At 57.1% G+C, this 26,562-nt stretch overlaps 1 protein-coding gene across 2 annotated transcripts in view; it reads left to right on the top strand.

The window, feature by feature from the left end:
* Positions 1-26,562, top strand: part of GPR143 (G protein-coupled receptor 143) — a 152,052-nt gene that overhangs the window by 18,151 nt on the left and 107,339 nt on the right. For both annotated transcript variants that reach the window (XM_082717131.1, XM_082717130.1), the window contains exons 6-8: positions 1,709-1,817; positions 2,974-3,091; positions 3,893-4,136. In XM_082717131.1, coding sequence (XP_082573257.1) covers positions 1,709-1,817; positions 2,974-3,091; positions 3,893-4,136 — 471 coding nt within the window. The remainder of the gene's footprint in view (positions 1-1,708; positions 1,818-2,973; positions 3,092-3,892; positions 4,137-26,562) is intronic.

Below are 26,562 nucleotides of genomic sequence, written 5' to 3' on the forward strand. Positions count from 1 at the left end.
ACATCATCTGTTTCCATTTATCTGTTGATGGACATCTAGGCTCTTTCCATAGTTTGGCTGTTGTGGACATTGTTGTTGTAAACACTCGGGTGCACATGCCCCTTCGGATCACTACGTTTGTATCTTTGGTAGTAGTATCAATTTGTAAATACCCAGTAGTGCAGTTGCTCCGTCATAGGGTAGCTCTATTTTCAACATTTTGTGGAACCTCCATGCTGTTTTCCAGAGTGGCTGCACCAGCTTGCATTCCGACCAACAGTGTAGGGGGGTTCCCCTTTCTCCACATCCTCGCCAGCATCTGTCCTTTCCTGACTTGTTAATTTTAGCCATTCTGACTGGTGTGAGGTGGTATCTTATTGTGGTTTTGATTTGTATTTCCCCAATGCTGGGTGATATGGAGCACTTTTCATGTATCTGTTGGCCATCTGCATGTCTTCTTTGCAGAAATGTCTGTTCATGTCCTCTGTCCATTTCTTGATTGGATTATTTGTTCTTTGGGCATTGAGTTTGATAAGTACTTTACAGATTTTTGATATTAGCCCTTTATCTGTACTGTCATTTGTGAATATCTTCTCCCATTCTGTCAGTTGTCTTTTAGTTTTGTTGACAATACAGCAACTTTTTAAGCAGATTTGCCTGTAAGCGCTGAGTTAGTTACATCAAACAAATGAAAATCACATATAGGAAAAGACCTTGAAAGAAATGTATTAAGATGTACACAGTGCTGGTATGAGGGTGCACAATGGGTCATTAATTTTCCCTTAACATTTTTTATATTTTTCAACTTGTCTATAAGGAGAAATTTTTAATCTTTCAATGTTCCAAAACAGCAAGTGTGCATTATTATTATTATTATTATTTAAGATTTTGTTTATTTGAGAGGGAGAGAGAGCTCAAGCAGGGGAAACCGCAGAGGGAGAAGCAGGCTCCCCACTCAGCTCGATCCCAGGATCTCAAGATAAGGGAGTGGGACTAGATGTGGGACTCGATCCTGGGATCCCAGGATCATGACCTGAGCTAAAGGCAGATGCTTAACTGACTGAGCCACCCAGACACCCCAAGATTGCATCATTTTTAAAATATAAAATAAAAACTTTTAAGAACATAGTTCTTAAAAAATATATGTAGTTCTTGAACTCAAAAGATCCAAATAAAATCTGGAGCTTAACTGATAGTAAAGCAGTATCGCTAGTCTCTTCCTTGTGACAAATAAGAGCCTGGGTGTGTAAGGTGTTGGCATTGAAGGAATCTGGGTACGGGTCTGTAGAAACTCTCTGTGCTATCTCTGCCACTCTTATGTAAGTCTACAGTGATTTAAAAGTGTAAGTTGTAGGCGCACCTGGTTGGCTCGTTTGGTTGAACATCTCCCTTTGGTTCAGGTCATGGTCCTGAGGTCCTCGAATTGAGCCCTGCATCAGGCTCCTTGCTCAGCCTTTACTTGCTTGAGCTCTCTCTCTCTCACTCGCTCATTCTCTCCCTCTCTCAAATAAGCTGAAAAGGAAAAAAAAAAAGAAAGTTTGACAGACTCTGCATCCCTTGGAGTCTGTGAGAACCGCAACTTGGAAGCTGGGAGGGAAGAAGGTGGTGTCGCGCCCACACGCTCTGCTGCCTTGGCTTACGGGCTGCCGTCTTGGCAGACTACCTTCCCTGTCCCTCCGGAAATGCAAGTCGTGACCATTACATGCAGTTCCCCTCTGGTTTTTTGCAGTGGCCTCTCTCCTAAAAGGAAGACAGGGCATTTACACAGAGAACGAGCGGCGGATGGGTGCCGTGATCAAGATCCGGTTTTTCAAAATAATGCTGGTTTTCATCATTTGGTAAACTTTCTTTTATAAATTTTTAAAAAATTGGGAAGGGATACGCAGTCACGCTTTTCCAAGTGTGACCCAGGAGTTTTTTGCAAAGGGAAGAGTCTTTGGAAAGGAAGTCTTGGACACTGCTCGGGTGCTTAAAGGAAATGCGTGTGAGACAGGAAGGCCAGTCCCCGGCATGTGAACTCCTGGGAAGATATGCACGTCTGCTCGGGTCCTATGTAAAGCCCTTTGAACAGAAAAAGTCCCATGTTTAGTTTTGTTACAACTGAGAAGTGTGTCCAGTGTTTACTGCTGCTGCTAGGGCTCAGTCCGAAATAGAGCACTTGACTACGCTTTTAAAATGTACCTGTTGAGGATTCCTGTATCTGACAAGAAACAAGGGCAAGGGTACATTCTTGGTGTGAGGGCTCCGGGGCAGTCAGGAAGTGTAGAGAGGAAGCTCTCTCTGCTCAGTTGGCCCCACCACCGGCACTCTGCCCCGAGTTTCAGGAGGAGGCTTTGAGCATGGATCTGTGACCGAAGCGAGACAGACGGGAATCCGAAAGGCTCTTGCTAGGGCGAATCGTAGTTTGCAGAGCAGGGTGTGTCTTTGTGCTGTTAATAATGTACGTACCCGTGAGGACGAGATTGGTTTGGACATTCTCCTAGGAGAGATGGAGACTGTCTCCCTCTAAAAATACACTCAGCCCATCATTTTCACGTTCGTCGGCCTACCAGCAATAGTAACATTAGAAAGTTTCAACATAAGATAGCGAGGTTTTAGGAGGTCTCCCTCAAAAAATTTCATTACCCTTCCAGCGAGACACAAGTTTTGGGTCATTTTGTATTGGGTCAGTCTATTTCATAGGCTGCTTAGATCCGCTCGCGCTGACTGGGGCGAGTGTTGCCCTTGGAAACATTTCTCGCTCTCTGCTATGGACATGAGGAAAGGAGTTACAGCTCTTAAGTTCTGCATGCACTGGTTTCTGCTGATCGAGGGGGACCCCTGCCCAGGACTTACGGGTGTTAGAAGACACATTCCCTGACCCCCTGCATTCTCAATTAGCAGTAATCGTGCCTCGGATAAACCTCATTGGCTATGATACTGCCACTGCACAAAGCTCGACCCCCTGCATTTTCAAGTAAATCCTGTAATGTGGGCTTGTTTTCCTTCCGACAGTTGGCTGCCGAACGTCATCAATGAGAGCCTTCTCTTCTATCTTGAAATGCAAGCAGACATCAACGGCAGCTCTTTGAAACCTGTCAGAAATGCGGCCAAGACCACGTGGTTTATTATGGTAGGGCAGGCTTGATTTTACACTTTTTTTCTTGGAAAGCAAAAGTCCGAAGGACAAAAACCGCTCAGAAGTATGGTGAATGAGTTTAACGGGTTCCCCGTCCCTCCATCTGGCTTTGATCTGCGAGCTGGCTCCTGCCTTTCGGTGTTGGGATCATTGATTAAATGGGCACGGCTCCCATCAGCCGGTTAGGCGCAGTGTATCTGACCCTTCAGGCAGCCTCAAAATTGCACGGAATTTAGCTTGAAGAACCGTTTCAACCTGTAAAAAAGCCACAGGCGTGACGGTATTCCTTGTGACAGGATCCGTCACGACAAAGCAGGGTAGGCCGCCGCCATAAAAGAAACACGAGGGAATGGCTACGTAAATTTCCTTTTTTCCCTCTTGACGGAATGGTGTGCAGGTGTGACTCCATGAGAGCTCTAGTATTCAGGGAAAACGCAAGATACGAACACGAGGCTAGTTACAACCACAGACTAACGTGTGTGAAGAAACGTTGGGTAGAAAAGCACAGCAGGGGTAAGAGGTGCAGGGCACCCCCTCCCTCCCAGTTCCCTGCCTTCTCCTCCTTCCCTGTCCCCTGTCTCCCTCTTCCTCCCAGTCCCCTCCCCCGCCTCCTCTGTTTTCAGGCTCCCTGGAAGGTGCTCTGCTTAAAGCCAGTGTTTGCCCGGCTGGCCGCAGCCCAGCCCAGCGGCTCCCTTCCCCACGAGGCAGCCCAGCGGGCGTGCGGGCCGCAGACCTGATGCTCTCATTCCCACTCCGCAGCGCTGACCGACCCGTGCGTTCTCTCCTGCCTCCCAGGGGATACTGAATCCGGCCCAAGGGTTTCTCTTGTCCTTGGCCTTCTACGGCTGGACGGGCTGCAGCCTGGAGTTTCGGTCCCCCAGGAAGGAGATCCAGTGGGAGTCCGTGGCGACGTCCGCTGGTGAGCGGACCTGCCTGTCCCCCGAGGGCTCCCACGTGCCCTGTGAGCATCCGACCTGCAGGAAGGCGGCGGGGGTCGGTGGGCACACGTCGGACGAGGCGCTGAGCATGCTGTCTGAAGGTAAGCCCTGTCTGTCGAGGCGGCTGCATCGTGGAGTCCCTGGGCCAGCCTGGAAGTCCTGTGTCCAATGAGGAGGTGACATGGTGCGGGGTGCGGGTGGGGGGTCTGCCCTGCGGTGACGTGCTTCAGGGCCAGCAGCCGACACCGATGCCAACCTGGCTCGTTAGCACCCACCTCTCTCTCTCATGGTTTAACGCCGCCTCCCTCGGTGCCTCCGCACGCCGGCTTCGCGTTCCAGTGATGCAGCCTCACTGGCAGCCCTCAGTGTTTGCTTTCAGAAGGTGGTGTTGGTGAGAGCAGCATTACTCTAACTGATGGCAGGAGTTTTTGTACAGTCCGAATTGGAAGTTTGGGAAATGACTTTTTTACCGGTCTCCTCCCTGTTGAGGCTCCTTGTAAGGCTTTGTTTTAGGCCCGTTGCACTGCTCTCTTTTTTTTTTTTTTTTTTTTTTTTAGATTTTATTTATTTATTTGACAGAGATCAGGAGGCAGGCAGAGAGGGGGGGAAGCAGGCTCCCTGCAGAGCATAGAGCCTGATGTGGAACTTGATCCTAGGACCCAGGGATCATGACCTGAGCCGAAGGCAGAAGCTTTAACCCACTGAGCCACCCAGGCGCCCCTCCTGCCCCCTGCAACTCTTGATGAGGACGGGTTTGGAAAACACCGCTCTGACCTCTGCAAAGCTTTAGCTGACCTAACCATTTGTAACCTACACGCAGATAGATCTGAAGGACCAGATCTCTGGTAGCGATAATGTTTCATTAGCCCACTGGTAGGTTCAGAAAGAGCCAGAGAGAATGTTGAAGAAGGGTGACGACAGAGCGTGTTCTGGGACATACAGGCTCCGTCATCTTTCCTCAGCTGACGCCGGGCTGGCAGAAATGCACCTGCCTCGTCCATCAGCCTCTCGCCCCAACTACTGTGTCTATCTTCTGAGCGAGTCTCTCATTCCCAGTACTGTTGGCATCTAGCTCGGCGGGATTCTTTGTGCTGAGGGTGGCCTGGGCACTGTAGGACGCGGGGCAGCTTCCCTGGCCTTCGCCCGCTCACTGCCAGTAGCACGCATCCCGACTGTGACTGCCAGCACTGTTTCCAGACATCAGCAAATCCCCTGGACACATAGTGAGCCCAGTTCAGAACGACTGTCTCGGAATAATGAGGCTATCTGAAAGCTGGGATCCAAAAATTTGCTTTCCCCAATGTGTTGTCTGAGCTAAGTGCGCGTAAGCACGCACGCACACACACACGTGTGAAGCCACACCACAAGGCAAACCCGTAAGATCCGGAAGACTTTGGAACGAAATAATGTTGGAATTGGGGGGAAGGGAAGGTACACTGACGCTATTTGGAAATGATGTTAGAATTTGTTTCCATTCCTGCAATTAGCTCCGGTGGAGGAGGGCTTGGTTTCAGATGACCAGGTCGCTAAAACATAGTTGAACTGATAGATGGGCTCCGTGAGACAGGTATTGTCTGGTTGTCATCGGAAGCCTCGAAGGAAAACTTTCTGGCTAACGCGAAAAGGCAGGGCCCGTGTGTTTATTGACTTTCTGTCTGGTGCACATCCTTCGTCAAGGTGAGAGAACACCGAGGGGAGTCGCTGGTAGCGCGGTACCACCGGTGAAATGAGCCAGAAAGTTTGATCTGGATCCGTTCAGTCTTGCTGGATTCCCATCCTTGTGTTTCAGAGTGGTTGACCCGTCTTTGGAAGTCAACTAAAACACGAGAAATGACAGTAAAAACCATCCCCACGTGCCCTCTGCCCCCGTCACCACCAAGGAACAAGACCAGTCAGTCGCTCCTGGCTTTCTTTCTCTCAGCAAGCTATGGCTGAAGGTCAGAAGTGTTCACACAGCGCTTTTCGAGAAAGCTGACAGAGCCCGTAGAAACAGGATGTGCGTTCCTTCCGGCAGCTCTCTCTCGAAGCTTCGGTCTCTTCCCTCCTCTGTGTAAGCCCTCAGCAAGGCTGATGGAATGGAGTGATTCACAGCCATGTTGTCACGCATGACGGAGAGTTTGTCTTTGAAATCTGAACTCCACTGGTTAGAGAATTTGTATTTTATAGCACAGTGAGAAAAGATCTTAAAAATCTTGGCATTTGGATAATTACGCAGGCACCGATGTTGGCATGCCCTTGTTCAGTGCCTCCAGCTTGTAGCTGCAGAGAAGGTTGGCCCTAGTCCCATGTTGATTTTGCCTCCCTCCTGTGCCGTTGTTAGAAGTTGAGCTATAATTCACATACCATAAAAGTCACCCTCTTAAACTGTACTTTCAGCTTCGATGGGTTTTAGTTTATTCACAGGGTTGTCCAGAACATTGTCGTCACTCCAAGAACAAACCCCGTACCTGTGTCCAGCCGCTTCCCCTTCCTTCCTCCCCTCAACCACAGATCTGCTTTCTGTCTGCTGGACGTTTCATCCAAATGGACAAATATTTGTCCTTTTCTGTTTGCCTTCTTTCACTCAGCATCATGTTAGCTTCATGTGTTCAGGGTTCACCCACATGGCGGCTTGGGTCAAATATTTTTTGATCTTCTCTGATGTTCTTATGGCTGAACGATACTCTGTTGTATGGGTAGAGCTGTACTTGGTTCTGGTAGTAATGACCAATGAACTCCCCCAGCTCTGCCAGGCCTTGTGCTGGGAGCTGTATGGTGTGTGCACCAGAGACTGCCAACCGGGCGCCCAAGGATCTCGCAGTCTATAGAAAAGAATGAAAAAGCGAGGGGAAAGGCGCCTGATTTGAGCTCAGGGCACCGTCTCTGGTAGTGGGTCAAGTCCCAAGTATGCCTCCATGCTGGGCAGGGGAGCCTGCTTGGATTTCTGCCTTTGCTCATCCCTGTTCCAAGCTCTCTATGTCTAATAATAATAATAATAATAAAGCTAGGAAGAGAATAACTAATGTAAATACCGGTTGGAGAAAAGTTTGGAGGAAAAAGCAAAGGACGAACGCTTTTTGGGAAAAATGAGGAATGCAGTTGGTATTTTTCATTGTGGAAAGAATATGTGTAAAAATAGGAGGTATTGACTGAAAGCCAAGTAATGTGTTGTTCATGTCTGTCGGGTTGGGCTTTTTGAGGGATGTTGAACCAAAGAGTAACTGCAAAGTTAACCGCCTACATCAGCAAGAGTATGCAGTAGGGGTGTGATGAAAGGGGAGAGATGTGTGAAGAAGGGGAGGGGTCTGACTGAAGGGGTGTAAGTCGGAGGGGAGGGGCCATTCGGAAGGGGAGGGATATGTGACTGAAGAAAGGGATGTGAGGAAAAAGGGCCTGGGCAGGATTGAATCGGCGGGAGTCGATGGAATGGGAGGGGTGTGTGGTGGAAGAGGCGGGGCCCCAAATAAGGGGCGGGGTGTGATGGCAGGGGCGGTGCCCTACGGAAGGGGCGGTGCCCTACGGAAGGGGCGGTGCCCTACGGAAGGGGCGTGGTGCGTGATGGAAGAGGCGGGGCCCGAAGCAAGGGCGGGGCCCGAAGCAAGGGGCGGGGCCCGAAGCAAGGGGCGGGGCCCGAAGCAAGGGGCGGGACCCGAAGCAAGGGGCGGGACCCGAAGCAAGGGGCGGGACCCGAAGCAAGGGGCGGGATGTGTGAGGGAGTGGGAAGGGTCTGGTGGGAGGGGTGGGACCTAAGGTGGGGGCAGAGAATGTGATGGAAGGGGCGTGGTGCTTGGCAAAGGGCGGGGCCTTGTGGACGGGGCGGGGTGTGATGGAAGATGGACAGGAGCGGGCGGGGCGCGATGGGACGGGAGGGGTTAGGTGGAAGGGGCGGGGTCCGGCCGCAGGGGTGGGTGGAGTCTTCTCTTGGTTGCCTGTCTTGGGAATCTTTAAGCGCTGTCCTTGCTCCCCAGTCTGGTATGTGGCGTGGCCGTCCCGGGCAGGGGTGGCCGAAGGAGGGGGGACGGGGCGCTCTGCTCAGAAACCAAAGCCTTGGCACGCTTCGTGTCCTAGGACGCTACGGGCCGTTGGTGAAGATCCGCGCCTCCGACCTGGGCTGGGTGTCCCGACCACGGCCCTGGGGACAGTTTCAGGATGCCCTCTATCTGCCCCGGTCGGGGTGTCCCTCTGGCCAGCCGCGTAGTCTTTGTAGAGGCTTCAGCGGCTCGCAGTATGTTGTGCCTCCCCGCGCAATCGTGGGCGCGGCGGGATGGTGGGACGGTGGCATGCGCCCTCCCCACCCCACCTGACCACCCCACCCTACCCTACCCCACCCTACCCCACCCTACCCCACCCTACCCCACCCTCCCCTCGCTTTGGAACCTAGCTGAGTCTCAGGATGGTCCCTGCGCCAGGGGTGCACCCGGGGGTGTGAAGTCCCGGGGAGGGCGTCGCGAGGGTGGTGCTGTGGCCGATGTCAGAGAGATGACCGCCTGTGCTCTCTTGGAGGGTTTTTGTGGTCTTAGGGCCCACGTTTGGGGCTTCAGTCCACTCTGGACTTAGTTGTGTGTGCGGTATGAGGACGTGGTCCTGTGTCGTTCCTCGGCGCGTGGCCGTCCAGTCCTCCCCGGTGCCGCTTGTGGAAGAGACGGGGTCTCGCCGATCGTGTATTTTTTTTTTTCTCCTTTGTGGAAGACTCCTTGACCTTGCAGTCACGGGTTTATTGCTGGGCTCTGTCTTCTGTCCTGTTGATCTGTGTGTCTGTTTCTTTCTGCCGGTCCCATATTGTTTTGATACTAGGGAGATCTCTTGACATCTGGGATCGCCAAAGCTCAAGGATGCTTTGGCTATTCGAGGTCTCGTGTGGTTCCCTACGGGTTTTAGGACGATGTGTTCTAGGTCTGTAAAAAAGAAAAGCTGTTGGTGTTGTTTGCTTTTGTTTTCTGTGTTTTGTTATTTTTTTAATTGAAAGATTTTTACTTATTTATTTGACAGACAGAGATCCCAAGTAGGCCGAGAAGCAGGCAGAGAGAGAGGAGGAAGCAGGCTCCCTGCTGAGCAGAGAGCCCGATGCGGGGCTCGATCCCAGGACCCTGGGATCACGACCTGAGCCGAAGGCAGAGGCTTCGACCCACGGAGCCTTCCGGGCGCCCCAGGCTGTTGGTATTTTGATAGGCATTGCATTCAGTCTATCGACTGTCTGGGTTGCACGGGCATTTTATGGACACCTTTCCAACCCGCAAACATGGGCTGTCTTTTCTGTCTGTTGGTGTGTCCTCTTTGATGTCTTTCGTGAGTATTTTCTAGTGTCCGGAGCACAGATCTCTCGCTTCTTTGGTGACGTTTATTCCTAGGTGTTTTCCCGCTTTGGGTGCCATCGTCCATGGGCCTGCCTGTTTTCTTTTTTAGAAAGGTTTTCTTTATGTGTTGGAGAGAGAGTGAGAGAGAACCCAAGAGGGGGCAGGAAGAGGTGGAGGGGGAGAAGGAGAGAAGCGGACTCCCCGCCTAGCGGGGAGCCCCGCGCGGGGCTCGATCCCAGGACCCTGAGGGCATGACCGGAGCCGAAGGCAGACGCTTCGCTGTGGAGCCACCCAGGCGCCCTGGGATTGTTTGCTTCATCTCCCTTTCTGCTTCTTCCTGTCCGAAAGGCAGTGGATGTCTCTGTATGGATTGTGTGGCCTACCCCCTTCCTGGATTCGTTGATGAGTTCCAGTCGGGTCTTCTGGAGTCTGGCAGGTCTCTTGCCTATGGTATGTCGTGTCATCTGCACGTAGTGAGAGCCTTACTTCTTTCTTCCCCACGTAGATGCCATTTCCGTGTTCCTTCTTACGCGATGCTGTGGCTGGACTTGCAGGACGGTTTGGACTGACCGCGGTGAGAGTCGACGTCCTCGTCGCGCTCCTCCTCGTCCGGGGAAAGGTCTCCGCGTGATCCCCGCCGAGTGTGAGGTTGGCTCCGGGCTTTCCTCGGGCAGCCTTTATTAGGCGGATGCTTGTTCCCTGTAAACCTACTTCGTTTAGGGCTTCCCCCGGCGCACCCCTCCACCCCCCGCACTATCTTATTTATTTATCTGACACAGAGAGAGAGAGAGAGAGAGAGAGAGAGAGAGAGAGAGAGCGCGCGCACAGGCAGGGGGAGAGGCGGAGGGAGAATCGGGCTGCTCCCCGCGGAGCAGGGAGCCAGAAGCGGGGCTCAGTCCCAGGACCCTGAGATCAGGTCGTGAGCCAGAGGCAGAGGCTGTACGGAACTGACCGAGCCACCCAGGTGTCCCCGTTGAGGGCTTGTATCCCGAATGCATGTTGCTGTGGGTCGAAAGCTTTTTCTCCGTCTGTTGAAATGATCCTGCGGTTTTTATCCTTTCTCCAGTTTGTTTTTTTAATCCTTTCTCTTGTCGGTGTGATGTATCCTGTTGACCGATTGGCAAATAGGGAACCGATCTTGCATCCAGGACTAAATCGCGCTTCCTTGTGGTGAGTGGTTTCCCTAAGGCGTTGTCAGAGTGTGTTGGCCAGTCGTTTTTGAGGATGTTGGCCTCTGTGTTCATCGGAGATGCTGGCCTGCATCTCTCCCTCCTCTTCTCTCTCTCCCTTGTTCTTTTAATTTTGATCTTTGTCTTTCTTTGAAGACTTGATTGATCGGTTGATGGATTGATTGGTCAGATCCCACGTAGGCGGGGCGGCGGGCAGAGAGAGAGGAAGGGAAGCAGGCTCCCTGCTGAGCGGAGAGGCCGATGCTGGGCCGGATCCCAGGAAGGACCCTGAGGTCATGCCTCGAGCAGAAGGCAGAGGCTTTCACCCAGTGAGCCAGCCAGGCGCCCCTCCCCTTTGTGAAAAGCATGTGGTTTTAGGAAGAACCACTGCAAAGTCAGCCACCCCCATCAGCCAAGGTATGCAGTAGGGGTGCGATGGCAGGGGAGGGGTCTGATGGAAGGGTTGGGACCCTGGGGAAGGGGTGTGTGACGGAGGGGAGGGGCGCTCCGTAACGGGTGGGAAAAGTGACAGACGAGGCGGCGGAAGTGGCGGGGGCAGATGGAATGGGTGGCGTTGTGTGACGGAAGGGGTCTGATGGGAGGGGTGGGTTCCGAAGGAAGGGGCGGGGTGCGTGACGGCGGAGGCGGGGCCCGAAGGAAGGGGCGTGGTAGGGGACGTAAGGGGAGGTGTCTGATGGAAGGGGTGGGTCCCTATGGAAGGGGAGGAGTGTGGGGTGGAAGGGGCGGGGTCTGTGTCGGTAGAGGTGGGGCCCTAAGGAAGGGGAGGGGTGTGCGGCGGAAGGGGAGGGGTGTGCGGCGGAAGGGGAGGTGCCCTACGGAAGGGGCGTGGTGTGTGACGGAAGAGGCGGGGCCCGAAGTAAGGGGCGGGGTGTGCGGCGGAAGGGGTGGGGCCCTACGGAAGGGGAGGGGCCCTACGGAAGGGGAGGGGTGTGGGACGGAAGGGGCGTGGTTCCTGACGGAAGAGGCGGGGCCCAGAAATGACGGGCGGTGTGTTCGGCGGAAGGGGCGGGGTCTGGTGGAAGGGGCGGTGCCCTACGGAAGGGGCGTGGTGCGTGACGGAAGAGGCGGGGCCCGAAGTACGGGGCGGGGTGTGTGGCGGAAGGGGTGGGGCCCTAGGGATGGGGCCCTAGGGATGGGGCGTGGTTCCTGACGGAGGAGGCGGGGCCCAGAAATGACGGGCGGGGTTTGCGGCGGAAGGGGAGGAGTCTGGTGGAAGGGGCGGTGCCCTATGGAAGAGGCGGGGCCCGAATCTAGGGGCGGGGTGTCTGTGCGAGTGGGAGGGGTCTGGTGGGAGGGGTGGGACCCTAAGGTGGGGGCGGAGTATGTGACGGAAGGGGCGTGGTGCGTGGCGAAAGAGGTGGGGCCCGAGCGAAGGGGCGGGGCCTTGTGGACGGGGCGGGGTGTGATGGAAGATGGACAGGAGCGGGCGGGGCGCGATGGGACGGGAGGGGTTAGGTGGAAGGGGCGGGGTCCGGCCGCAGGGGTGGGTGGAGTCTTCTCTTGGTTGCCTGTCTTGGGAATCTTTAAGCGCTGTCCTTGCTCCCCAGTCTGGTATGTGGCGTGGCCGTCCCGGGCAGGGGTGGCCGAAGGAGGGGGGACGGGGCGCTCTGCTCAGAAACCAAAGCCTTGGCACGCTTCGTGTCCTAGGACGCTACGGGCCGTTGGTGAAGATCCGCGCCTCCGACCTGGGCTGGGTGTCCCGACCACGGCCCTGGGGACAGTTTCAGGATGCCCTCTATCTGCCCCGGTCGGGGTGTCCCTCTGGCCAGCCGCGTAGTCTTTGTAGAGGCTTCAGCGGCTCGCAGTATGTTGTGCCTCCCCGCGCAATCGTGGGCGCGGCGGGATGGTGGGACGGTGGCATGCGCCCTCCCCACCCCACCTGACCACCCCACCCCACCCTACCCCACCCTACCCCACCCTACCCCACCCTCCCCTCGCTTTGGAACCTAGCTGAGTCTCAGGATGGTCCCTGCGCCAGGGGTGCACCCGGGGGTGTGAAGTCCCGGGGAGGGCGTCGCGAGGGTGGTGCTGTGGCCGATGTCAGAGAGATGACCGCCTGTGCTCTCTTGGAGGGTTTTTGTGGTCTTAGGGCCCACGTTTGGGGCTTCAGTCCACTCTGGACTTAGTTGTGTGTGCGGTATGAGGACGTGGTCCTGTGTCGTTCCTCGGCGCGTGGCCGTCCAGTCCTCCCCGGTGCCGCTTGTGGAAGAGACGGGGTCTCGCCGATCGTGTATTTTTTTTTCTCCTTTGTGGAAGACTCCTTGATCTTGCAGTCACGGGTTTATTGCTGGGCTCTGTCTTCTGTCCTGTTGATCTGTGTGTCTGTTTCTTTCTGCCGGTCCCATATTGTTTTGATACTAGGGAGATCTCTTGACATCTGGGATCGCCAAAGCTCAAGGATGCTTTGGCTATTCGAGGTCTCGTGTGGTTCCCTACGGGTTTTAGGACGATGTGTTCTAGGTCTGTAAAAAAGAAAAGCTGTTGGTGTTGTTTGCTTTTGTTTTCTGTGTTTTGTTATTTTTTTAATTGAAAGACTTTTACTTATTTATTTGACAGACAGAGATCCCAAGTAGGCCGAGAAGCAGGCAGAGAGAGAGGAGGAAGCAGGCTCCCTGCTGAGCAGAGAGCCCGATGCGGGGCTCGATCCCAGGACCCTGGGATCACGACCTGAGCCGAAGGCAGAGGCTTCGACCCACGGAGCCTTCCGGGCGCCCCAGGCTGTTGGTATTTTGATAGGCATTGCATTCAGTCTATCGACTGTCTGGGTTGCACGGGCATTTTATGGACACCCTTCCAACCCGCAAACATGGGCTGTCTTTTCTGTCTGTTGGTGTGTCCTCTTTGATGTCTTTCGTGAGTATTTTCTAGTGTCCGGAGCACAGATCTCTCGCTTCTTTGGTGACGTTTATTCCTAGGTGTTTTCCCGCTTTGGGTGCCATCGTCCATGGGCCTGCCTGTTTTCTTTTTTAGAAAGGTTTTCTTTATGTGTTGGAGAGAGAGTGAGAGAGAACCCAAGAGGGGGCAGGGAGGGGTGGAGGGGGAGAAGGAGAGAAGCGGACTCCCCGCCTAGCGGGGAGCCCCGCGCGGGGCTCGATCCCAGGACCCTGAGGGCATGACCGGAGCCGAAGGCAGACGCTTCGCTGTGGAGCCACCCAGGCGCCCTGGGATTGTTTGCTTCATCTCCCTTTCTGCTTCTTCCTGTCCGAAAGGCAGTGGATGTCTCTGTATGGATTGTGTGGCCTACCCCCTTCCTGGATTCGTTGATGAGTTCCAGTCGGGTCTTCTGGAGTCTGGCAGGTCTCTTGCCTATGGTATGTCGTGTCATCTGCACGTAGTGAGAGCCTTACTTCTTTCTTCCCCACGTAGATGCCATTTCCGTGTTCCTTCTTACGCGATGCTGTGGCTGGACTTGCAGGACGGTTTGGACTGACCGCGGTGAGAGTCGACGTCCTCGTCGCGCTCCTCCTCGTCCGGGGAAAGGTCTCCGCGTGATCCCCGCCGAGTGTGAGGTTGGCTCCGGGCTTTCCTCGGGCAGCCTTTATTAGGCGGATGCTTGTTCCCTGTAAACCTACTTCGTTTAGGGCTTCCCCCGGCGCACCCCTCCACCCCCCGCACTATCTTATTTATTTATCTGACACAGAGAGAGAGAGAGAGAGAGAGAGAGAGCGAGCGCGCGCGCACAGGCAGGGGGAGAGGCGGAGGGAGAATCGGGCTGCTCCCCGCGGAGCAGGGAGCCAGAAGCGGGGCTCAGTCCCAGGACCCTGAGATCAGGTCGTGAGCCAGAGGCAGAGGCTGTACGGAACTGACCGAGCCACCCAGGTGTCCCCGTTGAGGGCTTGTATCCCGAATGCATGTTGCTGTGGGTCGAAAGCTTTTTCTCCGTCTGTTGAAATGATCCTGCGGTTTTTATCCTTTCTCCAGTTTGTTTTTTTAATCCTTTCTCTTGTCGGTGTGATGTATCCTGTTGACCGATTGGCAAATAGGGAACCGATCTTGCATCCAGGACTAAATCGCGCTTCCTTGTGGTGAGTGGTTTCCCTAAGGCGTTGTCAGAGTGTGTTGGCCAGTCGTTTTTGAGGATGTTGGCCTCTGTGTTCATCGGAGATGCTGGCCTGCATCTCTCCCTCCTCTTCTATCTCTCCCTTGTTCTTTTAATTTTGATCTTTGTCTTTCTTTGAAGACTTGATTGATCGGTTGATGGATTGATTGGTCAGATCCCACGTAGGCGGGGCGGCGGGCAGAGAGAGAGGAAGGGAAGCAGGCTCCCCGCTGAGCGGAGAGGCCGATGCGGGGCCGGATCCCAGGAAGGACCCTGAGGTCATGCCTCGAGCAGAAGGCAGAGGCTTTCACCCAGTGAGCCAGCCAGGCGCCCCTCCCCTTTGTGAAAAGCATGTGGTTTTAGGAAGAACCACTGCAAAGTCAGCCACCCCCATCAGCCAAGGTATGCAGTAGGGGTGCGATGGCAGGGGAGGGGTCTGATGGAAGGGTTGGGACCCTGGAGAAGGGGTGTGTGACGGAGGGGAGGGGCGCTCCGTAACGGGTGGGAAAAGTGACAGACGAGGCGGCGGAAGTGGCGGGGACAGATGGAATGGGTGGCGTTGTGTGACGGAAGGGGTCTGATGGGAGGGGTGGGTTCCGAAGGAAGGGGCGGGGTGCGTGACGGCGGAGGCGGGGCCCGAAGGAAGGGGCGTGGTAGGGGACGTAAGGGGAGGTGTCTGATGGAAGGGGTGGGTCCCTATGGAAGGGGAGGAGTGTGGGGTGGAAGGGGCGGGGTCTGTGTCGGTAGAGGTGGGGCCCTAAGGAAGGGGAGGGGTGTGCGGCGGAAGGGGAGGGGTGTGCGGCGGAAGGGGAGGTGCCCTACGGAAGGGGCGTGGTGTGTGACGGAAGAGGCGGGGCCCGAAGTAAGGGGCGGGGTGTGCGGCGGAAGGGGTGGGGCCCTACGGAAGGGGAGGGGCCCTACGGAAGGGGAGGGGTGTGGGACGGAAGGGGCGTGGTTCCTGACGGAAGAGGCGGGGCCCAGAAATGACGGGCGGTGTGTTCGGCGGAAGGGGCGGGGTCTGGTGGAAGGGGCGGTGCCCTACGGAAGGGGCGTGGTGCGTGACGGAAGAGGCGGGGCCCGAAGTACGGGGCGGGGTGTGTGGCGGAAGGGGTGGGGCCCTAGGGATGGGGCCCTAGGGATGGGGCGTGGTTCCTGACGGAGGAGGCGGGGCCCAGAAATGACGGGCGGGGTTTGCGGCGGAAGGGGAGGAGTCTGGTGGAAGGGGCGGTGCCCTATGGAAGAGGCGGGGCCCGAATCTAGGGGCGGGGTGTCTGTGCGAGTGGGAGGGGTCTGGTGGGAGGGGTGGGACCCTAAGGTGGGGGCGGAGTATGTGACGGAAGGGGCGTGGTGCGTGGCGAAAGAGGTGGGGCCCGAGCGAAGGGGCGGGGCCTTGTGGACGGGGCGGGGTGTGATGGAAGATGGACAGGAGCGGGCGGGGCGCGATGGGACGGGAGGGGTTAGGTGGAAGGGGCGGGGTCCGGCCGCAGGGGTGGGTGGAGTCTTCTCTTGGTTGCCTGTCTTGGGAATCTTTAAGCGCTGTCCTTGCTCCCCAGTCTGGTATGTGGCGTGGCCGTCCCGGGCAGGGGTGGCCGAAGGAGGGGGGACGGGGCGCTCTGCTCAGAAACCAAAGCCTTGGCACGCTTCGTGTCCTAGGACGCTACGGGCCGTTGGTGAAGATCCGCGCCTCCGACCTGGGCTGGGTGTCCCGACCACGGCCCTGGGGACAGTTTCAGGATGCCCTCTATCTGCCCCGGTCGGGGTGTCCCTCTGGCCAGCCGCGTAGTCTTTGTAGAGGCTTCAGCGGCTCGCAGTATGTTGTGCCTCCCCGCGCAATCGTGGGCGCGGCGGGATGGTGGGACGGTGGCATGCGCCCTCCCCACCCCACCTGACCACCCCACCCTACCCTACCCCACCCTACCCCACCCTCCCCCACCCTACCCCACCCTACCCCACCCTCCCCTCGCTTTGGAACCTAGCTGAGTCTCAGGATGGTCCCTGCGCCAGGGGTGCACCCGGGGGTGTGAAGTCCCGGGGAGGGCGTCGCGAGGGTGGTGCTGTGGCCGATGTCAGAGAGATGACCGCCTGTGCTCTCTTGGAGGGTTTTTGTGGTCTTAGGGCCCACGTTTGGGGCTTCAGTCCACTCTGGACTTAGTTGTGTGTGCGGTATGAGGACGTGGTCCTGTGTCGTTCCTCGGCGCGTGGCCGTCCAGTCCTCCCCGGTGCCGCTTGTGGAAGAGATGGGGTCTCGCCGATCGTGTATTTTTTTTTTTCTCCTTTGTGGAAGACTCCTTGACCTTGCAGTCACGGGTTTATTGCTGGGCTCTGTCTTCTGTCCTGTTGATCTGTGTGTCTGTTTCTTTCTGCCGGTCCCATATTGTTTTGATACCTGGGAGATCTCTTGACATCTGGGATCGCCAAAGCTCAAGGATGCTTTGGCTATTCGAGGTCTCGTGTGGTTCCCTACGGGTTTTAGGACGATGTGTTCTAGGTCTGTAAAAAAGAAAAGCTGTTGGTGTTGTTTGCTTTTGTTTTCTGTGTTTTGTTATTTTTTTAATTGAAAGATTTTTACTTATTTATTTGACAGACAGAGATCCCAAGTAGGCCGAGAAGCAGGCAGAGAGAGAGGAGGAAGCAGGCTCCCTGCTGAGCAGAGAGCCCGATGCGGGGCTCGATCCCAGGACCCTGGGATCACGAACTGAGCCGAAGGCAGAGGCTTCGACCCACGGAGCCTTCCGGGCGCCCCCCCAGGCTGTTGGTATTTTGATAGGCATTGCATTCAGTCTATCGACTGTCTGGGTTGCACGGGCATTTTATGGACACCTTTCCAACCCGCAAACATGGGCTGTCTTTTCTGTCTGTTGGTGTGTCCTCTTTGATGTCTTTCGTGAGTATTTTCTAGTGTCCGGAGCACAGATCTCTCGCTTCTTTGGTGACGTTTATTCCTAGGTGTTTTCCCGCTTTGGGTGCCATCGTCCATGGGCCTGCCTGTTTTCTTTTTTAGAAAGGTTTTCTTTATGTGTTGGAGAGAGAGTGAGAGAGAACCCAAGAGGGGGCAGGAAGAGGTGGAGGGGGAGAAGGAGAGAAGCGGACTCCCCGCCTAGCGGGGAGCCCCGCGCGGGGCTCGATCCCAGGACCCTGAGGGCATGACCGGAGCCGAAGGCAGACGCTTCGCTGTGGAGCCACCCAGGCGCCCTGGGATTGTTTGCTTCATCTCCCTTTCTGCTTCTTCCTGTCCGAAAGGCAGTGGATGTCTCTGTATGGATTGTGTGGCCTACCCCCTTCCTGGATTCGTTGATGAGTTCCAGTCGGGTCTTCTGGAGTCTGGCAGGTCTCTTGCCTATGGTATGTCGTGTCATCTGCACGTAGTGAGAGCCTTACTTCTTTCTTCCCCACGTAGATGCCATTTCCGTGTTCCTTCTTACGCGATGCTGTGGCTGGACTTGCAGGACGGTTTGGACTGACCGCGGTGAGAGTCGACGTCCTCGTCGCGCTCCTCCTCGTCCGGGGAAAGGTCTCCGCGTGATCCCCGCCGAGTGTGAGGTTGGCTCCGGGCTTTCCTCGGGCAGCCTTTATTAGGCGGATGCTTGTTCCCTGTAAACCTACTTCGTTTAGGGCTTCCCCCGGCGCACCCCTCCACCCCCCGCACTATCTTATTTATTTATCTGACACAGAGAGAGAGAGAGAGAGAGAGAGAGAGAGAGAGAGCGCGCGCACAGGCAGGGGGAGAGGCGGAGGGAGAATCGGGCTGCTCCCCGCGGAGCAGGGAGCCAGAAGCGGGGCTCAGTCCCAGGACCCTGAGATCAGGTCGTGAGCCAGAGGCAGAGGCTGTACTGAACTGACCGAGCCACCCAGGTGTCCCCGTTGAGGGCTTGTATCCCGAATGCATGTTGCTGTGGGTCGAAAGCTTTTTCTCCGTCTGTTGAAATGATCCTGCGGTTTTTATCCTTTCTCCAGTTTGTTTTTTTAATCCTTTCTCTTGTCGGTGTGATGTATCCTGTTGACCGATTGGCAAATAGGGAACCGATCTTGCATCCAGGACTAAATCGCGCTTCCTTGTGGTGAGTGGTTTCCCTAAGGCGTTGTCAGAGTGTGTTGGCCAGTCGTTTTTGAGGATGTTGGCCTCTGTGTTCATCGGAGATGCTGGCCTGCATCTCTCCCTCCTCTTCTCTCTCTCCCTTGTTCTTTTAATTTTGATCTTTGTCTTTCTTTGAAGACTTGATTGATCGGTTGATGGATTGATTGGTCAGATCCCACGTAGGCGGGGCGGCGGGCAGAGAGAGAGGAAGGGAAGCAGGCTCCCTGCTGAGCGGAGAGGCCGATGCTGGGCCGGATCCCAGGAAGGACCCTGAGGTCATGCCTCGAGCAGAAGGCAGAGGCTTTCACCCAGTGAGCCAGCCAGGCGCCCCTCCCCTTTGTGAAAAGCATGTGGTTTTAGGAAGAACCACTGCAAAGTCAGCCACCCCCATCAGCCAAGGTATGCAGTAGGGGTGCGATGGCAGGGGAGGGGTCTGATGGAAGGGTTGGGACCCTGGGGAAGGGGTGTGTGACGGAGGGGAGGGGCGCTCCGTAACGGGTGGGAAAAGTGACAGACGAGGCGGCGGAAGTGGCGGGGGCAGATGGAATGGGTGGCGTTGTGTGACGGAAGGGGTCTGATGGGAGGGGTGGGTTCCGAAGGAAGGGGCGGGGTGCGTGACGGCGGAGGCGGGGCCCGAAGGAAGGGGCGTGGTAGGGGACGTAAGGGGAGGTGTCTGATGGAAGGGGTGGGTCCCTATGGAAGGGGAGGAGTGTGGGGTGGAAGGGGCGGGGTCTGTGTCGGTAGAGGTGGGGCCCTAAGGAAGGGGAGGGGTGTGCGGCGGAAGGGGAGGGGTGTGCGGCGGAAGGGGAGGTGCCCTACGGAAGGGGCGTGGTGTGTGACGGAAGAGGCGGGGCCCGAAGTAAGGGGCGGGGTGTGCGGCGGAAGGGGTGGGGCCCTACGGAAGGGGAGGGGTGTGGGACGGAAGGGGCGTGGTTCCTGACGGAAGAGGCGGGGCCCAGAAATGACGGGCGGGGTGTTCGGCGGAAGGGGCGGGGTCTGGTGGAAGGGGCGGTGCCCTACGGAAGGGGCGTGGTGCGTGACGGAAGAGGCGGGGCCCGAAGTATGGGGCGGGGTGTGTGGCGGAAGGGGTGGGGCCCTAGTGATGGGGCGTGGTTCCTGACGGAAGAGGCGGGGCCCAGAAATGACGGGCGGGGTTTGCGGCGGAAGGGGAGGAGTCTGGTGGAAGGGGCGGTGCCCTACGGAAGAGGCGGGGCCCGAATCTAGGGGCGGGGTGTGTGTGCGAGTGGGAGGGGTCTGGTGGGAGGGGTGGGACCCTAAGGTGGGGGCGGAGTATGTGACGGAAGGGGCGTGGTGCGTGGCGAAAGAGGTGGGGCCCGAGCGAAGGGGCGGGGCCTTGTGGACGGGGCGGGGTGTGATGGAAGATGGACAGGAGCGGGCGGGGCGCGATGGGACGGGAGGGGTTAGGTGGAAGGGGCGGGGTCCGGCCGCAGGGGTGGGTGGAGTCTTCTCTTGGTTGCCTGTCTTGGGAATCTTTAAGCGCTGTCCTTGCTCCCCAGTCTGGTATGTGGCGTGGCCGTCCCGGGCAGGGGTGGCCGAAGGAGGGGGGACGGGGCGCTCTGCTCAGAAACCAAAGCCTTGGCACGCTTCGTGTCCTAGGACGCTACGGGCCGTTGGTGAAGATCCGCGCCTCCGACCTGGGCTGGGTGTCCCGACCACGGCCCTGGGGACAGTTTCAGGATGCCCTCTATCTGCCCCGGTCGGGGTGTCCCTCTGGCCAGCCGCGTAGTCTTTGTAGAGGCTTCAGCGGCTCGCAGTATGTTGTGCCTCCCCGCGCAATCGTGGGCGCGGCGGGATGGTGGGACGGTGGCATGCGCCCTCCCCACCCCACCTGACCACCCCACCCCACCCTACCCCACCCTACCCCACCCTACCCCACCCTCCCCTCGCTTTGGAACCTAGCTGAGTCTCAGGATGGTCCCTGCGCCAGGGGTGCACCCGGGGGTGTGAAGTCCCGGGGAGGGCGTCGCGAGGGTGGTGCTGTGGCCGATGTCAGAGAGATGACCGCCTGTGCTCTCTTGGAGGGTTTTTGTGGTCTTAGGGCCCACGTTTGGGGCTTCAGTCCACTCTGGACTTAGTTGTGTGTGCGGTATGAGGACGTGGTCCTGTGTCGTTCCTCGGCGCGTGGCCGTCCAGTCCTCCCCGGTGCCGCTTGTGGAAGAGACGGGGTCTCGCCGATCGTGTATTTTTTTTTCTCCTTTGTGGAAGACTCCTTGATCTTGCAGTCACGGGTTTATTGCTGGGCTCTGTCTTCTGTCCTGTTGATCTGTGTGTCTGTTTCTTTCTGCCGGTCCCATATTGTTTTGATACTAGGGAGATCTCTTGACATCTGGGATCGCCAAAGCTCAAGGATGCTTTGGCTATTCGAGGTCTCGTGTGGTTCCCTACGGGTTTTAGGACGATGTGTTCTAGGTCTGTAAAAAAGAAAAGCTGTTGGTGTTGTTTGCTTTTGTTTTCTGTGTTTTGTTATTTTTTTAATTGAAAGACTTTTACTTATTTATTTGACAGACAGAGATCCCAAGTAGGCCGAGAAGCAGGCAGAGAGAGAGGAGGAAGCAGGCTCCCTGCTGAGCAGAGAGCCCGATGCGGGGCTCGATCCCAGGACCCTGGGATCACGACCTGAGCCGAAGGCAGAGGCTTCGACCCACGGAGCCTTCCGGGCGCCCCAGGCTGTTGGTATTTTGATAGGCATTGCATTCAGTCTATCGACTGTCTGGGTTGCACGGGCATTTTATGGACACCCTTCCAACCCGCAAACATGGGCTGTCTTTTCTGTCTGTTGGTGTGTCCTCTTTGATGTCTTTCGTGAGTATTTTCTAGTGTCCGGAGCACAGATCTCTCGCTTCTTTGGTGACGTTTATTCCTAGGTGTTTTCCCGCTTTGGGTGCCATCGTCCATGGGCCTGCCTGTTTTCTTTTTTAGAAAGGTTTTCTTTATGTGTTGGAGAGAGAGTGAGAGAGAACCCAAGAGGGGGCAGGGAGGGGTGGAGGGGGAGAAGGAGAGAAGCGGACTCCCCGCCTAGCGGGGAGCCCCGCGCGGGGCTCGATCCCAGGACCCTGAGGGCATGACCGGAGCCGAAGGCAGACGCTTCGCTGTGGAGCCACCCAGGCGCCCTGGGATTGTTTGCTTCATCTCCCTTTCTGCTTCTTCCTGTCCGAAAGGCAGTGGATGTCTCTGTATGGATTGTGTGGCCTACCCCCTTCCTGGATTCGTTGATGAGTTCCAGTCGGGTCTTCTGGAGTCTGGCAGGTCTCTTGCCTATGGTATGTCGTGTCATCTGCACGTAGTGAGAGCCTTACTTCTTTCTTCCCCACGTAGATGCCATTTCCGTGTTCCTTCTTACGCGATGCTGTGGCTGGACTTGCAGGACGGTTTGGACTGACCGCGGTGAGAGTCGACGTCCTCGTCGCGCTCCTCCTCGTCCGGGGAAAGGTCTCCGCGTGATCCCCGCCGAGTGTGAGGTTGGCTCCGGGCTTTCCTCGGGCAGCCTTTATTAGGCGGATGCTTGTTCCCTGTAAACCTACTTCGTTTAGGGCTTCCCCCGGCGCACCCCTCCACCCCCCGCACTATCTTATTTATTTATCTGACACAGAGAGAGAGAGAGAGAGAGAGAGAGAGCGAGCGCGCGCGCACAGGCAGGGGGAGAGGCGGAGGGAGAATCGGGCTGCTCCCCGCGGAGCAGGGAGCCAGAAGCGGGGCTCAGTCCCAGGACCCTGAGATCAGGTCGTGAGCCAGAGGCAGAGGCTGTACGGAACTGACCGAGCCACCCAGGTGTCCCCGTTGAGGGCTTGTATCCCGAATGCATGTTGCTGTGGGTCGAAAGCTTTTTCTCCGTCTGTTGAAATGATCCTGCGGTTTTTATCCTTTCTCCAGTTTGTTTTTTTAATCCTTTCTCTTGTCGGTGTGATGTATCCTGTTGACCGATTGGCAAATAGGGAACCGATCTTGCATCCAGGACTAAATCGCGCTTCCTTGTGGTGAGTGGTTTCCCTAAGGCGTTGTCAGAGTGTGTTGGCCAGTCGTTTTTGAGGATGTTGGCCTCTGTGTTCATCGGAGATGCTGGCCTGCATCTCTCCCTCCTCTTCTATCTCTCCCTTGTTCTTTTAATTTTGATCTTTGTCTTTCTTTGAAGACTTGATTGATCGGTTGATGGATTGATTGGTCAGATCCCACGTAGGCGGGGCGGCGGGCAGAGAGAGAGGAAGGGAAGCAGGCTCCCCGCTGAGCGGAGAGGCCGATGCGGGGCCGGATCCCAGGAAGGACCCTGAGGTCATGCCTCGAGCAGAAGGCAGAGGCTTTCACCCAGTGAGCCAGCCAGGCGCCCCTCCCCTTTGTGAAAAGCATGTGGTTTTAGGAAGAACCACTGCAAAGTCAGCCACCCCCATCAGCCAAGGTATGCAGTAGGGGTGCGATGGCAGGGGAGGGGTCTGATGGAAGGGTTGGGACCCTGGGGAAGGGGTGTGTGACGGAGGGGAGGGGCGCTCCGTAACGGGTGGGAAAAGTGACAGACGAGGCGGCGGAAGTGGCGGGGGCAGATGGAATGGGCGGCGTTGTGTGACGGAAGGGGTCTGATGGGAGGGGTGGGTTCCGAAGGAAGGGGCGGGGTGCGTGACGGCGGAGGCGGGGCCCGAAGGAAGGGGCGTGGTAGGGGACGTAAGGGGAGGTGTCTGATGGAAGGGGTGGGTCCCTATGGAAGGGGAGGAGTGTGGGGTGGAAGGGGCGGGGTCTGTGTCGGTAGAGGTGGGGCCCTAAGGAAGGGGAGGGGTGTGCGGCGGAAGGGGAGGGGTGTGCGGCGGAAGGGGAGGTGCCCTACGGAAGGGGCGTGGTGTGTGACGGAAGAGGCGGGGCCCGAAGTAAGGGGCGGGGTGTGCGGCGGAAGGGGTGGGGCCCTACGGAAGGGGAGGGGCCCTACGGAAGGGGAGGGGTGTGGGACGGAAGGGGCGTGGTTCCTGACGGAAGAGGCGGGGCCCAGAAATGACGGGCGGTGTGTTCGGCGGAAGGGGCGGGGTCTGGTGGAAGGGGCGGTGCCCTACGGAAGGGGCGTGGTGCGTGACGGAAGAGGCGGGGCCCGAAGTACGGGGCGGGGTGTGTGGCGGAAGGGGTGGGGCCCTAGGGATGGGGCCCTAGGGATGGGGCCCTAGGGATGGGGCGTGGTTCCTGACGGAGGAGGCGGGGCCCAGAAATGACGGGCGGGGTTTGCGGCGGAAGGGGAGGAGTCTGGTGGAAGGGGCGGTGCCCTATGGAAGAGGCGGGGCCCGAATCTAGGGGCGGGGTGTCTGTGCGAGTGGGAGGGGTCTGGTGGGAGGGGTGGGACCCTAAGGTGGGGGCGGAGTATGTGACGGAAGGGGCGTGGTGCGTGGCGAAAGAGGTGGGGCCCGAGCGAAGGGGCGGGGCCTTGTGGACGGGGCGGGGTGTGATGGAAGATGGACAGGAGCGGGCGGGGCGCGATGGGACGGGAGGGGTTAGGTGGAAGGGGCGGGGTCCGGCCGCAGGGGTGGGTGGAGTCTTCTCTTGGTTGCCTGTCTTGGGAATCTTTAAGCGCTGTCCTTGCTCCCCAGTCTGGTATGTGGCGTGGCCGTCCCGGGCAGGGGTGGCCGAAGGAGGGGGGACGGGGCGCTCTGCTCAGAAACCAAAGCCTTGGCACGCTTCGTGTCCTAGGACGCTACGGGCCGTTGGTGAAGATCCGCGCCTCCGACCTGGGCTGGGTGTCCCGACCACGGCCCTGGGGACAGTTTCAGGATGCCCTCTATCTGCCCCGGTCGGGGTGTCCCTCTGGCCAGCCGCGTAGTCTTTGTAGAGGCTTCAGCGGCTCGCAGTATGTTGTGCCTCCCCGCGCAATCGTGGGCGCGGCGGGATGGTGGGACGGTGGCATGCGCCCTCCCCACCCCACCTGACCACCCCACCCTACCCTACCCCACCCTACCCCACCCTCCCCCACCCTACCCCACCCTACCCCACCCTCCCCTCGCTTTGGAACCTAGCTGAGTCTCAGGATGGTCCCTGCGCCAGGGGTGCACCCGGGGGTGTGAAGTCCCGGGGAGGGCGTCGCGAGGGTGGTGCTGTGGCCGATGTCAGAGAGATGACCGCCTGTGCTCTCTTGGAGGGTTTTTGTGGTCTTAGGGCCCACGTTTGGGGCTTCAGTCCACTCTGGACTTAGTTGTGTGTGCGGTATGAGGACGTGGTCCTGTGTCGTTCCTCGGCGCGTGGCCGTCCAGTCCTCCCCGGTGCCGCTTGTGGAAGAGATGGGGTCTCGCCGATCGTGTATTTTTTTTTTTCTCCTTTGTGGAAGACTCCTTGACCTTGCAGTCACGGGTTTATTGCTGGGCTCTGTCTTCTGTCCTGTTGATCTGTGTGTCTGTTTCTTTCTGCCGGTCCCATATTGTTTTGATACCTGGGAGATCTCTTGACATCTGGGATCGCCAAAGCTCAAGGATGCTTTGGCTATTCGAGGTCTCGTGTGGTTCCCTACGGGTTTTAGGACGATGTGTTCTAGGTCTGTAAAAAAGAAAAGCTGTTGGTGTTGTTTGCTTTTGTTTTCTGTGTTTTGTTATTTTTTTAATTGAAAGATTTTTACTTATTTATTTGACAGACAGAGATCCCAAGTAGGCCGAGAAGCAGGCAGAGAGAGAGGAGGAAGCAGGCTCCCTGCTGAGCAGAGAGCCCGATGCGGGGCTCGATCCCAGGACCCTGGGATCACGAACTGAGCCGAAGGCAGAGGCTTCGACCCACGGAGCCTTCCGGGCGCCCCCCCAGGCTGTTGGTATTTTGATAGGCATTGCATTCAGTCTATCGACTGTCTGGGTTGCACGGGCATTTTATGGACACCTTTCCAACCCGCAAACATGGGCTGTCTTTTCTGTCTGTTGGTGTGTCCTCTTTGATGTCTTTCGTGAGTATTTTCTAGTGTCCGGAGCACAGATCTCTCGCTTCTTTGGTGACGTTTATTCCTAGGTGTTTTCCCGCTTTGGGTGCCATCGTCCATGGGCCTGCCTGTTTTCTTTTTTAGAAAGGTTTTCTTTATGTGTTGGAGAGAGAGTGAGAGAGAACCCAAGAGGGGGCAGGAAGAGGTGGAGGGGGAGAAGGAGAGAAGCGGACTCCCCGCCTAGCGGGGAGCCCCGCGCGGGGCTCGATCCCAGGACCCTGAGGGCATGACCGGAGCCGAAGGCAGACGCTTCGCTGTGGAGCCACCCAGGCGCCCTGGGATTGTTTGCTTCATCTCCCTTTCTGCTTCTTCCTGTCCGAAAGGCAGTGGATGTCTCTGTATGGATTGTGTGGCCTACCCCCTTCCTGGATTCGTTGATGAGTTCCAGTCGGGTCTTCTGGAGTCTGGCAGGTCTCTTGCCTATGGTATGTCGTGTCATCTGCACGTAGTGAGAGCCTTACTTCTTTCTTCCCCACGTAGATGCCATTTCCGTGTTCCTTCTTACGCGATGCTGTGGCTGGACTTGCAGGACGGTTTGGACTGACCGCGGTGAGAGTCGACGTCCTCGTCGCGCTCCTCCTCGTCCGGGGAAAGGTCTCCGCGTGATCCCCGCCGAGTGTGAGGTTGGCTCCGGGCTTTCCTCGGGCAGCCTTTATTAGGCGGATGCTTGTTCCCTGTAAACCTACTTCGTTTAGGGCTTCCCCCGGCGCACCCCTCCACCCCCCGCACTATCTTATTTATTTATCTGACACAGAGAGAGAGAGAGAGAGAGAGAGAGAGAGAGAGAGCGCGCGCACAGGCAGGGGGAGAGGCGGAGGGAGAATCGGGCTGCTCCCCGCGGAGCAGGGAGCCAGAAGCGGGGCTCAGTCCCAGGACCCTGAGATCAGGTCGTGAGCCAGAGGCAGAGGCTGTACTGAACTGACCGAGCCACCCAGGTGTCCCCGTTGAGGGCTTGTATCCCGAATGCATGTTGCTGTGGGTCGAAAGCTTTTTCTCCGTCTGTTGAAATG

This window comes from Mustela nivalis (genome assembly GCF_964662115.1).
Source record: "Mustela nivalis genome assembly, chromosome: X".
Classification (NCBI taxonomy): Eukaryota; Metazoa; Chordata; class Mammalia; order Carnivora; family Mustelidae; genus Mustela; species Mustela nivalis.